Source organism: Urocampus carinirostris, chromosome 6 (assembly GCF_059441175.1).
Source record: "Urocampus carinirostris isolate Australia breed hairy pipefish chromosome 6, RoL_Ucar_1.0, whole genome shotgun sequence".
NCBI lineage: Eukaryota > Metazoa > Chordata > Actinopteri > Syngnathiformes > Syngnathidae > Urocampus > Urocampus carinirostris.
Window position 1 is genome coordinate 8,637,404 of NC_142354.1, and position 12,639 is coordinate 8,650,042.

General features: G+C 41.8%; 2 protein-coding genes across 5 annotated transcripts in view; both read right to left on the reverse strand.

Moving 5' to 3' along the window:
- The window catches only part of nfasca (neurofascin homolog (chicken) a), a 123,563-nt gene extending 121,428 nt beyond the window's left edge, over positions 1-2,135 (reverse strand). For all 4 annotated transcript variants that reach the window (XM_088337739.1, XM_088337738.1, XM_088337737.1 and 1 more), the window contains exon 1: positions 1,977-2,135. The gene's annotated coding sequence lies outside the window, so the exon portion shown is untranslated. The remainder of the gene's footprint in view (positions 1-1,976) is intronic.
- A 5,129-nt stretch (positions 2,136-7,264) lies between these two features.
- On the reverse strand, positions 7,265-11,933 carry LOC148363727 (uncharacterized). Its single transcript, XM_088337094.1, has 2 exons — positions 11,696-11,933; positions 7,265-8,377 (listed from the first exon to the last, which is right to left on the reverse strand). Exons 1-2 carry the CDS (start codon positions 11,871-11,873, stop codon positions 7,671-7,673), a joined length of 885 nt encoding a protein of 294 aa, XP_088193220.1. The 5' UTR covers positions 11,874-11,933; the 3' UTR covers positions 7,265-7,670.
- Between the last annotated feature and the right edge of the window lie 706 nt (positions 11,934-12,639).

Below are 12,639 nucleotides of genomic sequence, written 5' to 3' on the forward strand. Positions count from 1 at the left end.
GGCGCAACCCTTTCCCTTTCTTCCAATAAAACTTGTGAGAAACGCAACACAAGTTGGTCCTGTCTCTGTGCTACTATGAAATAAAATACTGAAATCAGGGGGGTCAGTTCATGTGAGCATATTTGGTTGTGTGTCTCCAGTAGGCAGTTTGAGGGAAGGGAGTGAGGCTAATCCAGGAACAACAAAATCACTAGTGCAAACGTAAGCACAGAATTTTTTAAATGAAATGATCTGCATTTATATAGTGTTTTTCAAGTCAATGAAGACTTCCCAAAGCGCTTTACAATGTGCTTCACGTTTACCCATTTACCCACACTCACACACCAATAGCGGCCGTGCAGCCATGCAAGGCGCCAACCTGCTTATTGGGGGTATTTGGGGTTCAGTGTCTTACCAAAGGACACTTCGACATGTAACACGGACAAGCCGGGATTCGAACTGAGATCCCTTGATCCCAAGACGAGCGCTTTACCTCCCAATACACCATGCCTGTGAAAAAAAGAACGTATTGGACAACACTCAGCAACAGAGGGACATATTCCAGTGGTTTGAAGCCCATAGACAAAATAGATATGGAGTGTCTCAGCTAAATGTCCGCGAGCTCTCAGGATGACTTGATTGACAAGATCACTCCAAGCTTTCTTCTATTTCTTTTTATAAGTGGTTATTTTTATGCTCAATGCGAGTATTTAGGGTAACTTAGTCAGAGTAACGCGCTACTTTTAGGTGTTTGTAGCTCCTGAAAATATTCTATGAGACAGTTGTGGCAAGCGCCCTCTTCTCTGCGACAGCATGTTGGGGAGGCAGCGTCAAGAAGAAGGATGCCTCTCGTCTCAATAAACTGGCGAGGAAAGCGAGCTCTGTTGTGGGCAGAGAGCTGGACAGCCTAACAACAGTAGCTGAGAGACGGGCACTGGAAAAGCTGCGGTCAATCATGGACAATCCATCGCATCCACTACACAGCATTATCTCCAGACAGAAGAGCAGTTTCAGCGACAGACTGCTGTCACTGTCTTGTACTACGGACAGACTGAAGAGATCTTTTCTTCCTCATGCCATGAGGCTCTTTAACTCTACCCGGCAGAGTAAAAGCCCACATTAAACCACACCACCTACATTGCATATTACAGAATTTTATTGCAATATGTATTCTGTGTAGCACTATTTAGATATTCTATAAAACACGCTACAGTGGGCATTTGCACGTCACACTGGGTATTTGTATATTGTATTCTTTATGCTTTATTATTGTATTGTTCTCAGCTCAGGGATGCTGCTCGAAATTTGAATTTCCCTGCGGGGATGAATAAAGTATCTATCTATCTATCTAGTAATCTGGGACATAATGCAATTACTTTTTGCATGAAGTAACTAATTACTTTTTCATTAATGCGCCCAACAGAATAAGCTGCACTTGATTTTGCTCTGTCCGGGTAAACTCGGACACAGTAATACCCTAATTTAAATCTCAAGACGAGCACTTTTCTACTCATCCACGACGTCTCACTTCTACATAAGTTCAAGGTCGAGTAAAAGTACTGTATAGTGTGTGTGTGTGTGTGTGTGTGTGTGTGTGTGTGTGTGTGTGCACCCCCCCGGACTGACTTTATGCTAGCTATGATGTAAGCCGATCCGAACTTACTTCCGGTTCCGACTCGCCCTGCCTGTCCATCTTTCACACTGTCACCTTGGACGTGAACGCAACTCGCCTCTGCAATGACACAAACGGGCTGTGATGACGTCACGAGAACACGGCCTGGCCCGTTTAAATCCACTTGGACTTTCGAACACTCCGAATTTGCGCAGAGCAGCAAGAAAAGGGAAAATAAATGCTAGCATAATTGCAGTATCATCCAGCTCGATGTTGAGGGGCGGTTGTGGGGGGGGGGAGTCAGAACCGGACCCCCACCCTGCATCAATGTCACAAACTCGCCGATGTCGTCACGGCGATGCCAGAGCGACGTGTTCTTCCTTACCTCGAGTCAGCTCCGCGGCGCCATGGTAAACTTGGGGACGTCCTCGGAACCAGAACCTTCCCAAACCGGCTGAAGCAACTGAACCCGCCCGCTAGCTCCTCGTCAATGCGGCGGCAGGTTCTTCGCATCTCTTCATCCTTCCCCTCCTACTCTTCCTCATCCTCCCCTCTCCACTTCTCAGCTCGCGTCACGTGTAGAAAAAAAACAACAATTATTTATAAGTGTTTATTAAATCGAAATGTGAGAAAGATCCAATTGTTTCAATATAGGTAGTTTCTGTTTTATTAGTCTTAGTAGTTTTTATACTAATCACTTAGATTTCCTATCCTATAGTTCGTCTTTAAACGCCTCGCAAGTTTGCTTGTTTCAATCAATATTGGATTCAAATTAAAAATAAAATAAAAAAAACTTCAAAATGACGCCAAAGTGTATGAATGGACCTGTATACACACTTAACTCATATCAGTCGTTTTTGTTTTATCATTTTTATCGCTTTTCGTTGACCAAGGGTTGGATCATTTGTACTAGAAAAAAATGACACCGTTGCTGTGACAATATTAGGCACATGATGATCAAGTCAAATGCAAAATACAATTATCGACGTGTTGCGTCTTCGTTTGACGATGAGAAGAAATAAAACACGTTTGTCTCCCGTTTATCTGTTGATGATTTGACAGTTCGTTTCAGCATAATAGGCTTTGTGGTAGAGTGCATAACAGTTTAAATACGAGCGATTAGGACCCACACAGAGGACTGGAGGAATGCTGCTTGGGAGGGTGGGATGGCAGAGCTATGCCCTTGCACAATAGTATTGCTTTTTACACGCTGGTTAACTACTGTTAAAAGAAAATAACTCTGAAATTGTTGATGGCTGTTGAGATTGTCGTGTTTGTTTTGCTGCTGTCGGTGTCGGTAGATTTGTTCAGACCGAGGACAATCGACTTTGGCCTGGACGGATCTATTGACACTAACAAAGATGTTATATAATGAAATTGTGAATATGCTTGATTGCTAATAAGATTTTCGAGAAGGGTTATTCAAACCTCACTTTGTGTTTGCTGTTAAAAACGTCATATTGGAATATAATATTGTGAATGTGCTTAATTGCTGTTGAGATTGTCATGATTGTTTTCTGTTATTAGTGTCAATAAATTTGTTCAAAAAAAAAAAAAAAAAAAAAAAAAAAACGAGCGATTTGAGTAGAAAAAGGCAAAATAAACACGTTACCTGCTCAAAAGTGGTTTATATACGTTGTGCATTACCGTTCGATTACATTCACAACAAATACAAGACGGAATGGCATTCCCAACAAATGCAAGACGAAGTGGTCTTGGATATATGTTCGCCATTACATTCCCGAAAAGTGATATCAAAGTGAGATAAAACGAGGTAAAAGTGGTTATAGTAGCGGGAGTGACGTGTGTGCGCTCCCGCGACAGCGGATGCAATTTGAGATAAAACGAGGTAAAAGTGGTTACAGTAGCGGGAGTGACGTGTGCGCGCTCCCGCGAAAGGGGATGCAATTCTCGGCAGGTATGCATTTCTCGGCATAACACCGGCTCTAAAAAAATGACTTGCAGTTTGAAAAATGTTCACTGGATGTCGCCAAAGCCAGGCGCCACTCACAAAGCAGCGGGAGCTGTATTTCTTCTTCTCTCTTCATCTGTTTTTTCTCTTTATTTCATCTCTCTCTTTCTGTTATTCTTTCATTTTTTATTTCTTCTCTCTGCTTCTATTCTTTTTCTTCTCTCTTGTTGTCTATTTTTCTCTCCTTCTGTCTTTATTTCTATGCTGTATTCCTATTTATCTCCCTCTCTATCTCTCTGTTTCTTTCAGTCATGATTACCGATATGCATCACCTGTGCCCGCTCCTTTGGCGTCAACTGCCTCGGACTCTGATTGGCTGTCTGTCCCTATTTAAACCCACACTCATCTGTTCCCTTTTGTCAGTCCGTCTGCGAACCTCAATTTAACACTAGGCAAGCCTTTTTCAACCCTGACTCCCACCTGCTTTTTGCTCCTGTCTGTCTCACGGCTTCGAACCGTTTTTGATCCTGACCACGTCTGCTCTCCCGTCCCGGCTTTCAACTTTTTTGTCCCAGACCGCGTCTACTCTCCTTTCCTGGCTTCCGACTCGCTTCGGACCCCGACCACGTTTTTGCTCTCTGTCCCAGCTACTGACCCCTTTTTTTCCCGTTACCGACACCGCCATCGCTCGTCGCGGAAGATCCACTTCCGCGTTCAGAGCGACCTGCGTCCAGCAAGCACCGGAACGTCGGTGCAACCCTTCCTCTTTCTTCCAATAAAACTTGTGAAAAACGCAACGCAAGTGGGTCCTGTCTCCGTTCTGGTCTTTACACTTTCATTTTCTATCTTTCCCTCTTTTTTTCATTCTCTTTCTCTTTTATATTATATTCTCTCATTCCCCCCTCTCACTTACCTCGCTCCTTTTCTCCCTCTCTCTCTCACCTACCAGTCCAGCCCCTGTGAGTTTTGTTTTTTCGACTATGTGGCCCCCAACCTCAAGTGAGTCTGGCACCCCTAATCTCTAACATTTCTTACACTATAAATCTTTGATTGCCTAGCGAGAATAGTGAATACTTTGAGGCAAATTCTTCATAATATATATTTAAGACAGCACTGGAAAGCAGTTTAAAGGTAAAAAAATGACCCATTTGATTAATTTTACCTTTTAAAAATAATTCATTACTTTAAAATGTCTTTTTTATTACCCTTTCATTTTTTTTTATTTATGATAGAGTGTTTTTAGCTTGGGGTCTTATGGTAAAACATTCTCAAGGGGGTCAGACTATTAAATTAATGTCATAAAAATTGTACTTTAGCTGGTGGGCTGGGCGTCTTTTCTGAGGCTCACAGCTTGTGTGGCAGCTAGTAGTCATATTTAAAACTGCAAGTCATTGTTTGGCGCTTATTTTTTTCTTGAGCTCCTCTCAGCAACGTCTGGGATTGACACACGCGATCTATAAGAACGCCAATTAGCAACACACACAAAGGTCAACATGAAATAATTAAAATAAATGAAAATAATAAAGTTATGGCAAGAAACACACGTACCCTACGAGGTAATTGAGCTAATTTCACACAATGGTTAAAGTAAACGCATAAATATTAAATACAAAAATATAATTACAGCAAGACAAGGCCTAACCGTATAGGTTGCTGATTTATAGTATAATTTGCCTGATTGTTCTAGAAAGGTTTGGTGGGATTGTTGAAGCTGTGAGTTAAAAATATATATTCATATTTGTGAAATTTATCATAAAATAAGCACATTGTCCACAGACAGACTGAGGAAATAATTTCTTCCTCATGCCATGAGGCTCTTTAACTCCACCCGGGGGAGTCAAAGCCCACATTAAACACCACCCCCACATTTGCATATTACCCTATTTTTATTACAGTGTGTATTTTACGTAGCTATCTATCTACCTTGGTCATATCCCTCAAGAGGGGTGACCGACAGCAAGACACACACATACAAATACAAGGAAAATAAAAGGGAATAAAATAGCAAAAAAAACACACAAAAAATTTTGGACCATGGCCAACCCAATTGCCCAAATACCCAAACAAGTTAGCCAAGTTGGTCACGCTTTCGTCCCTCCAGATTAAACGGGACACCAGAAAGCGGCCATGTCACTCGGGTCAGGATGACACAACACACTCTTTTGTTCAACAGCAAGGCCCGACAGCTTTCACTGGTTTACCCCTGCCGCATCATACGGGTGCCCAGCCCATCCTTAAGAACGCGTCCACAATCCCACTATCCTTTCACAACACCTCTCCACTCCTTTCTATCACCAACAAGAGCTCTAGCTTCCATTATATTTAGACCTCTTTCCTGCAGTGCACTCATAACACCATTCATCCACGTCAATCGCGGCCTTCCTCTTGGTCTCCTTCCATTGACTTCTGCTCTGTAGATCCTCTTCAACATTCGCACCTCATCCATCCTCTCCATGTGTCCAAACCAACCGAGTACTCTCTTATCAACACGCTTGCTCAGTTCCACGACTACTCCAGTTCTGTCTCTCACAATTTCATTTCTCAGTCTATCCAATCTTGTCACTCCGAACATAGTCCTCAAACACTTAATCTCAAAAACATTCAACTTCCTTCTTAAATCTGCGTTCAGGCTCCAAGTCTCTGCACCATACAACACGGTCGGCACAATCACACACTCATACAGTACCCTCTTAACATCCACACTCATACTCTTGTTGTTCATCACTCTCCTCAGAGCACCCAAAACCTTATAGGGTTATAGGGTCATTTTACGTAGCACTATGTCAATACTCTATAGCGAAATGTTATATTGAGTATTTTTGTACTGTATATCTTTTATTTCATTATTTTATTTTTCAACACAAGGATACTGCTGGAAGTGTGAATTTCCCTATTGGGATGAATAAAGTATCTATCTAACTATCAATCTATCATTTCTTTTGCCAATGGTCTCAGATATGTGTTATTATTATTTTTGCAATGTGCAGCCAAAACCACGTTGCCTATTTCTATGTTTTTTGGGAGAAATTGTCATTTTAAAATGAACAAAAATTCCTCAAAATTGATTCAGCAGAGCTATGCTTCCTTAAAAAATAAATGAAAGGTAAAACAATGCAGTAAGTGACATAAACTAAATTAAAACTTTGCAAGAAGAAAAAATATTATTAAAATAAGCACTATTTTCTGCATATGGGTTAAGAGTTTGTTTTTCTTTTTGCTTTCTGCATTTTCCTCATGTTGAGGTTTTTAAGTTTTCCCTTGCCCTCATGTAGGTTTTAGATCAGAGGGTGGTGTCATAATAGTCTGTGGTTTGCAATAATCTGTGGTCTGTGTCACCCCATGAGACTCTTTGTGATTAAGGGCTATACAAATAAACATGACTTGACTCATACTGAGGTTTTTGAGTTTTTCTTTGCCCTCATGTCGGTATTAGATCAGGGGATGGTGTCATAATGGTCTGTGGTTTGCAATAATCTGTGGTCTGTGCAGCCCTATGAGACTCTTTGTGATGAAGGGCCGAACAAATAAACATGACTTGACTTGCTGCAAGGAGCGAAAAGCAACCCCCCAAAAATGTGACAAATTCTCATAATAACCTGAAAGCTCAAAAATGTGGAATGAGCTCATTGGTGTGCCCTTAAAAAAGAAAGACGATGTAGCAGGAGACACAGGTATTGTCTACAAAAATAAGTTAAAATATCCTTATTAAAAATAGCACTTGATCCTTAAAATAAGCAACATTTTCTGCCAATGGGGCAAAGTTTTATTTTCCAATGTGAATTAAAAAAAAAATACAGTAATATTCAAATGGTTAAAAATGATTCAACTCGGTATAAATAAAATGAAGAAAATAACAAAGTATCTTATGGCTCATTTCTGGTCTACTAGTGATCCCAAGAGCCATGAAGAAAGCCGTATGCTCGATGGGTTCTCCATTCGGGCTCCGGTGCTGTGGAATGCTCTTCCCCCTGATATTCGATCTGCAAACTCAGTGGAACTGTTTAATGCTATGCTTAAAACGCACTTCTATTCTTTAGTTTATGAATGATGTTGACCTCCGGAAGCTGTCAACCGGTAGTCTGTACAGCACTTTGAGACTTTAGGGCTTCACAGACTTGACAAAAAGAACACAATCACGTGCTGATTCTACACACAGAATGCGAGACGTTAACGGACCGGGGGCTGGACCCCGGGGGCCCGCCCCCAGCCAGCCCTTTCTCGGGCGTGCAGGCGGAAATGCGTGTTGAGGTGAGCCGACTGGTTGAATCGTTTGCCGCAGACGTGGCAAGCGAAAGGTTTCTCCCCGGTGTGAATGCGATGGTGGCGCTTCAGCATGCTGAGTGTGGTGAAGCTCTTGGGGCAGAGCGTGCAGCTGTAGGGTTTCTCCTTGGTGTGCCAGCGGGTGTGCACCTCCAGCTGGCAGGCGAAACTGAAGCCTTTGCCGCACTCTTTGCAGCGGTGCCACCTTTGGGTGCTCGCGGGCGGGGCGCGGCCAGGCGGCGGCGACTTGATGACCTTGGCGTGCGGACTGTTTACTTTTTGATTATTAGTCGAGCGTAGGACTTCTTTCGGATGCTCATCGACGGACGCTGACGAATCGTTCTGGTGTTTCTGGACAGCCTGAGCGGATGAGGAACTGCTGGGGCAAAGACATCCCTTCTTCTCGCATTCTGTCAACAGACCAGGAGGTGGATCGCTGTCTCGACTGCACGGCCTTTGAACTGCGACATATTTTGAGCCGAGTCCCGCGTCAAAATGGCCCCCAACTTCTTCTTCGGGGCTCTGGTGGAGCTCAGGCTCCTCTTTCACTTGTGCCAGGAGGCTGCTTCCGGTGCCGAAGATGTGCTCCTCTGGAGGCTGGACACTGCAGGACTCTAAAAAAAGAAAAAGGTGGAGGTCATCGCTCCGACATAGATTGCTCATCCAAGAAAATGTATGAAAACATTGATTGTCCCAGTATCAATGGGTACTTTTATAATATTAAAATATTCAACACCGTTCAAAAGTTTGTGATCAGCTAGACCATTGCATGTCTTCCATGAACTTGCATACCTGTCAACCTGTATGTTTTTGCTGTATAAAGTACGTTTATTATGCATTTTAAGACGTGAACGACGTACAAGAAAATCCCTACCGAAAAACGCATATTTGTCAATTATGGGTACCATCCGGTAAACACCGACAATCACGAAACGGCAAATCAATCAAGTCAAACGAGTTCGCCGCGGTAGCCTCTACCTCGGTATCGTTTTTTTTCGTTGCAAACGAAGCAAGCGCTTTGATGCTACTGTGTGCATGCTTCTAACGCTTAGGGATTTCCCATCATGCATCATTCCGATCACACGTCAACAAAGCGAAAGCAGAGTAGTAGGCCTACATTACAACATAGATTTGAATTTTCTTTGGATACAATCATCGAGTCGCAATGGCCGAACCTGAATTAAAAATGCCGTGAGTCATTCTGATCTGAAAACAACAGGCGGGGTTGATTGAGTAAATTTGAAATACACGTGGTCCTACAAAACATCGGATTTCATGTGGTAGTTGTGTAGTGAAAGGAAGTCCGTCTCTTTTTAGAGAACCGGCTTTTTGGCTCAATTCATTAAAGAGAGCTGGCTCTCATACGGCTCACTTGCTTTGATGCATTATACTACCAATTATTATGTTGTATAAAGAAGTTAAGAAAAAAAGGAAGTATAAAATGAGAAAATTTAAAAAAGGCAGGTTTGTGGTTATCCCTTTAATCAGTATATCACCAACAATAATTGAATGCAGAAAATGAATGAATAATTTGAATAAGAAAATGTATTATTCTACTTAATTATATTTGAATGTATTTTTTCCTTCTACGGTGAACGTCCAAACTACTTCATTTTTGAACTTTTTTCATAATAAACCTTATTCATGTCGAGCAACTCGGGATCCCACAACAAAATGTTAATTAACAATATATATGATATAACGAAACACATGTACAATATAACATGTTAAACAACATAAATAAACATGTTTGAAAAAAAAAATATGGTGTAAGATTATTTTGCATTTTGTAAGGAAACATACGACAGTTTGTAAGGGCATGGAGCCCTGGAGGTATGAACAGGTCACAATTGTATCTATCGAATGAGTTGTCCAATGAGTGTGTGTTCTTTTGCCATTATGAATATCTTCCTTTTGTTGGCCAGTCAGATTTGGCCCTTTCTTCAACACTCAGCATCTCCGAGTCACCTATTAACTGTAGACGTGGCTACTGTGTGTCGTTATGGGTTTTAACGCACAAAATTGGGTTTATTCGAGGAATCAACTCCTTGCCCTGAAGAATTCTCGTAAGGGCGTGATGAGGGGGCCCTATCGTGGATGGAGAGCCGGAGCTAAGGCTAAGCGGCTAGCGGCGTTATAAGCCTTCGGTACCGTCCGTAATCATGGGAAATGTGAACTCTCTACCAAATAAGACCGACAAACTGGCTGTGCTGGTGAAAAACATCAAAGCGTACAGGGAGTGCAGTTTGCTGTGTTTTACGGAAACGTGGCTCACGTCTAGCATCCCGGACGCTAACGTGGAGCTAACCAGAGCTTCAGCGCTGTTAGGACAGAAAGAAACACAAAAGCCTGTGGGAAGCGGAGAGGAGGTGGACCCGCTATCTACGTGAAGTGAGGTGGTATAACCCTGGGCACAAAGTTTTCTATCTGCTGCATTGGCCTAGCGTGGGACGTCATCCACTCCGCTGTTGCTAAACTCCAACACTGCACCCCAAGGCCAGTCTGTTAATCTGTTACTAAACAACAAAAGGATACTGCTGGAAGTGTGAATTTCCCTACGGAGATGAATAAAGTATCTATCTATCTATCTATCTATCTATCTACTGAATTTGCGGGTACTATTTAACCAAGCTGCTCATTTAGGACCAAGTCCCAAATTTGAGACTCTATGTTCTCTTACTTAGATGTATGCCTACAACGAATTGCTTCTATATGCAGTAGAGGTAAAATTTTAGGCCTAAACCCGGCCCGAAATTCAGGTCAGGCCTAAAATGTCAATCATTAAATCTTTTTTGGGCGGGGCTTCTGTCTTGCCAAGTTTTTTTTAAGCATCCACCCGTCATTGGTTCGATGTTTCTTTTTCTTTTCGGATGTTTCACACAGCACGGCATGGACACTCATAGGTTCCTCTTGTAGGACACAGAAGTAAGTGGGCTGGTGGCGAAGTTGGACAAAATCACAGTTTCTTCCTCCTTCAGTGTCTTCGCAAATTACATTTGGGTTTGCTTCAGGCTCAGTCACTCAAATTAAGTTAGTTTGTCGGGCTCGAACAGAGAAGGGCGTAAATACCTGTTGGATTGTTTTTGGCCAATCTTACATCTAAGACATGGCAACCATTTATGGGTGAATGAATTCAATTTAGTTGCAAGACCAGATTTTTAAATATTGTATTTATGTTCTGTCAAATGAGTTTGTTTTTATTTACGGACGTTTTTTTAAAGTTGGTGAATGTAACTTCAAAAGTCTACTTGCAGACACCATCTTCTGGCTGAAATCATCATTGCAGCTTCTTTTTAAGTTAAATTCTGAGATGGGCTTGAATAAACTCTGCCTATTTTATATTTTTTGGGGGGGTTGGGTTAGCATTTGGACTGTATTTAAAACAGTCCTTTTCTTACTTTCACCATTTTCATCCTGGAACAAAAGAAACCGAGGACACGCGCGTCATATCACTCTGATCCCCAACGCCCCTCAAAACGGACTCGCTACCTTTAGCTTTATGCGATTTGTGGCTAAAAAAACGAAGATAAAAGTAAGGTAAAAGCAGATAGGCGCGGTGCAGGGAAATTATCTAGACTCAACTCAGTTGTGCATTTTCAACACATACTTATAAGAGAAAATATTTAATTTTAGACTTTTTAAGGACAACTTGAACTACGCACACCCATTTGAAGCGACACTCGCTCTTGATAATAGTTTTTATTTAATCGCGATGAAAACTGTTTAAAAAATAGCCACTACATGCCTGCCTGTTTTTTCGTTTTGGTTCATTTTATCTCGGAACTCTTGGGCTTCCGTAGAATTACTGACACTCAAAAACAGTTTAGAAAATGTAATCAAACATGACGTGGTTTGGGAAAATGTGCGACATTTATGTATGTTTCTACTAAAAAGGTGGCGGTCCCTTACCACACACCTGCATTCGCCCTCACCTGGCTGCAGCAAGAGGCGTTGCACGGCGACGTGAAGGAGCCGTTTGAGGCGTTCGTTTTCTTCTTGGATTTCGCTCTGATATTCCACAAACATATCTTTGACGGCTCGGAAAATCTCCTGAGCGGCAGCAGTCAGCCTGTCGTTGAGAAAAACGTTTAAAAGCTCCAGCTTGGTCATGTTGAATTGGCTACGGAACGCCCTTCTGTTTACGTTTGCTGACCCGGAAGTTCAATGCTGCCAGCTTCTTATTTGCACAGCAATTAGTTTTCAATGGGAAGTGACGCTTTAGCTAACATGAGATATCATTTCTTAACGTTTTTCCTTCTGCGATACATTCTCAAAATGTTCCATGTTTTCTACGTGCATGTCATATTCAAACAAAAAACCTCTGATAAAAATGAATTTGGTGATTTGAAGACTTCCATTGATTTCAGCGGCCATCTTGCGTTGCCACTCACTAGACATTGGTTCAATTTTTTTGCTCTGCAGTTTTCATGTCATTTTTACTCTTTATTAATGTTTACATATTTAAAATATTCATACACATTAATCCTAGAACAATAAACTTAAAAAGTTTAATTTGTCTCGTCAGTTCAGGGGCCATTTTTTTGTTGTCACTTACCTAGCATGATTGGTTCAACGTAATTTTCGCTCTATTACGTTCTTTTCAGTGTTATAGTTACACATTTGTACATGCTAATCGTTACATTCGAACTTGAGATTAGTTACATCTTCCTTTTGTTTTATCGCTACTGCGTTGCCACCTACCCAACCTTGACTCAGCCAAGAGTCTTGGCTGAGAGCAAGTGTCTCGGCCCCTTGGCTTTGTAGCGTATTAGGATTTGACCAATAATTGATAAAGAATATAGAACAATAAACCTTACAAACCCTTCCCCTCTTATTTTAGCGTTTCCCCCGGTTGTCATTTGCTGTTTCGTTTACA

Coding starts and splice junctions, on each gene's coding strand:
- LOC148363727 (XM_088337094.1), bottom strand. CDS start 11,873: ATGACCAAGCTGGAGCTTTTAAACGTTTTTCTCAACGACAGGCTGACT. Junction 8,378..11,695: donor ACGCCTCTTGCTGCAGCCAG/GTGAGGGCGAAT, acceptor TTCTTTTTTTAG/AGTCCTGCAGTGTCCAGCCT.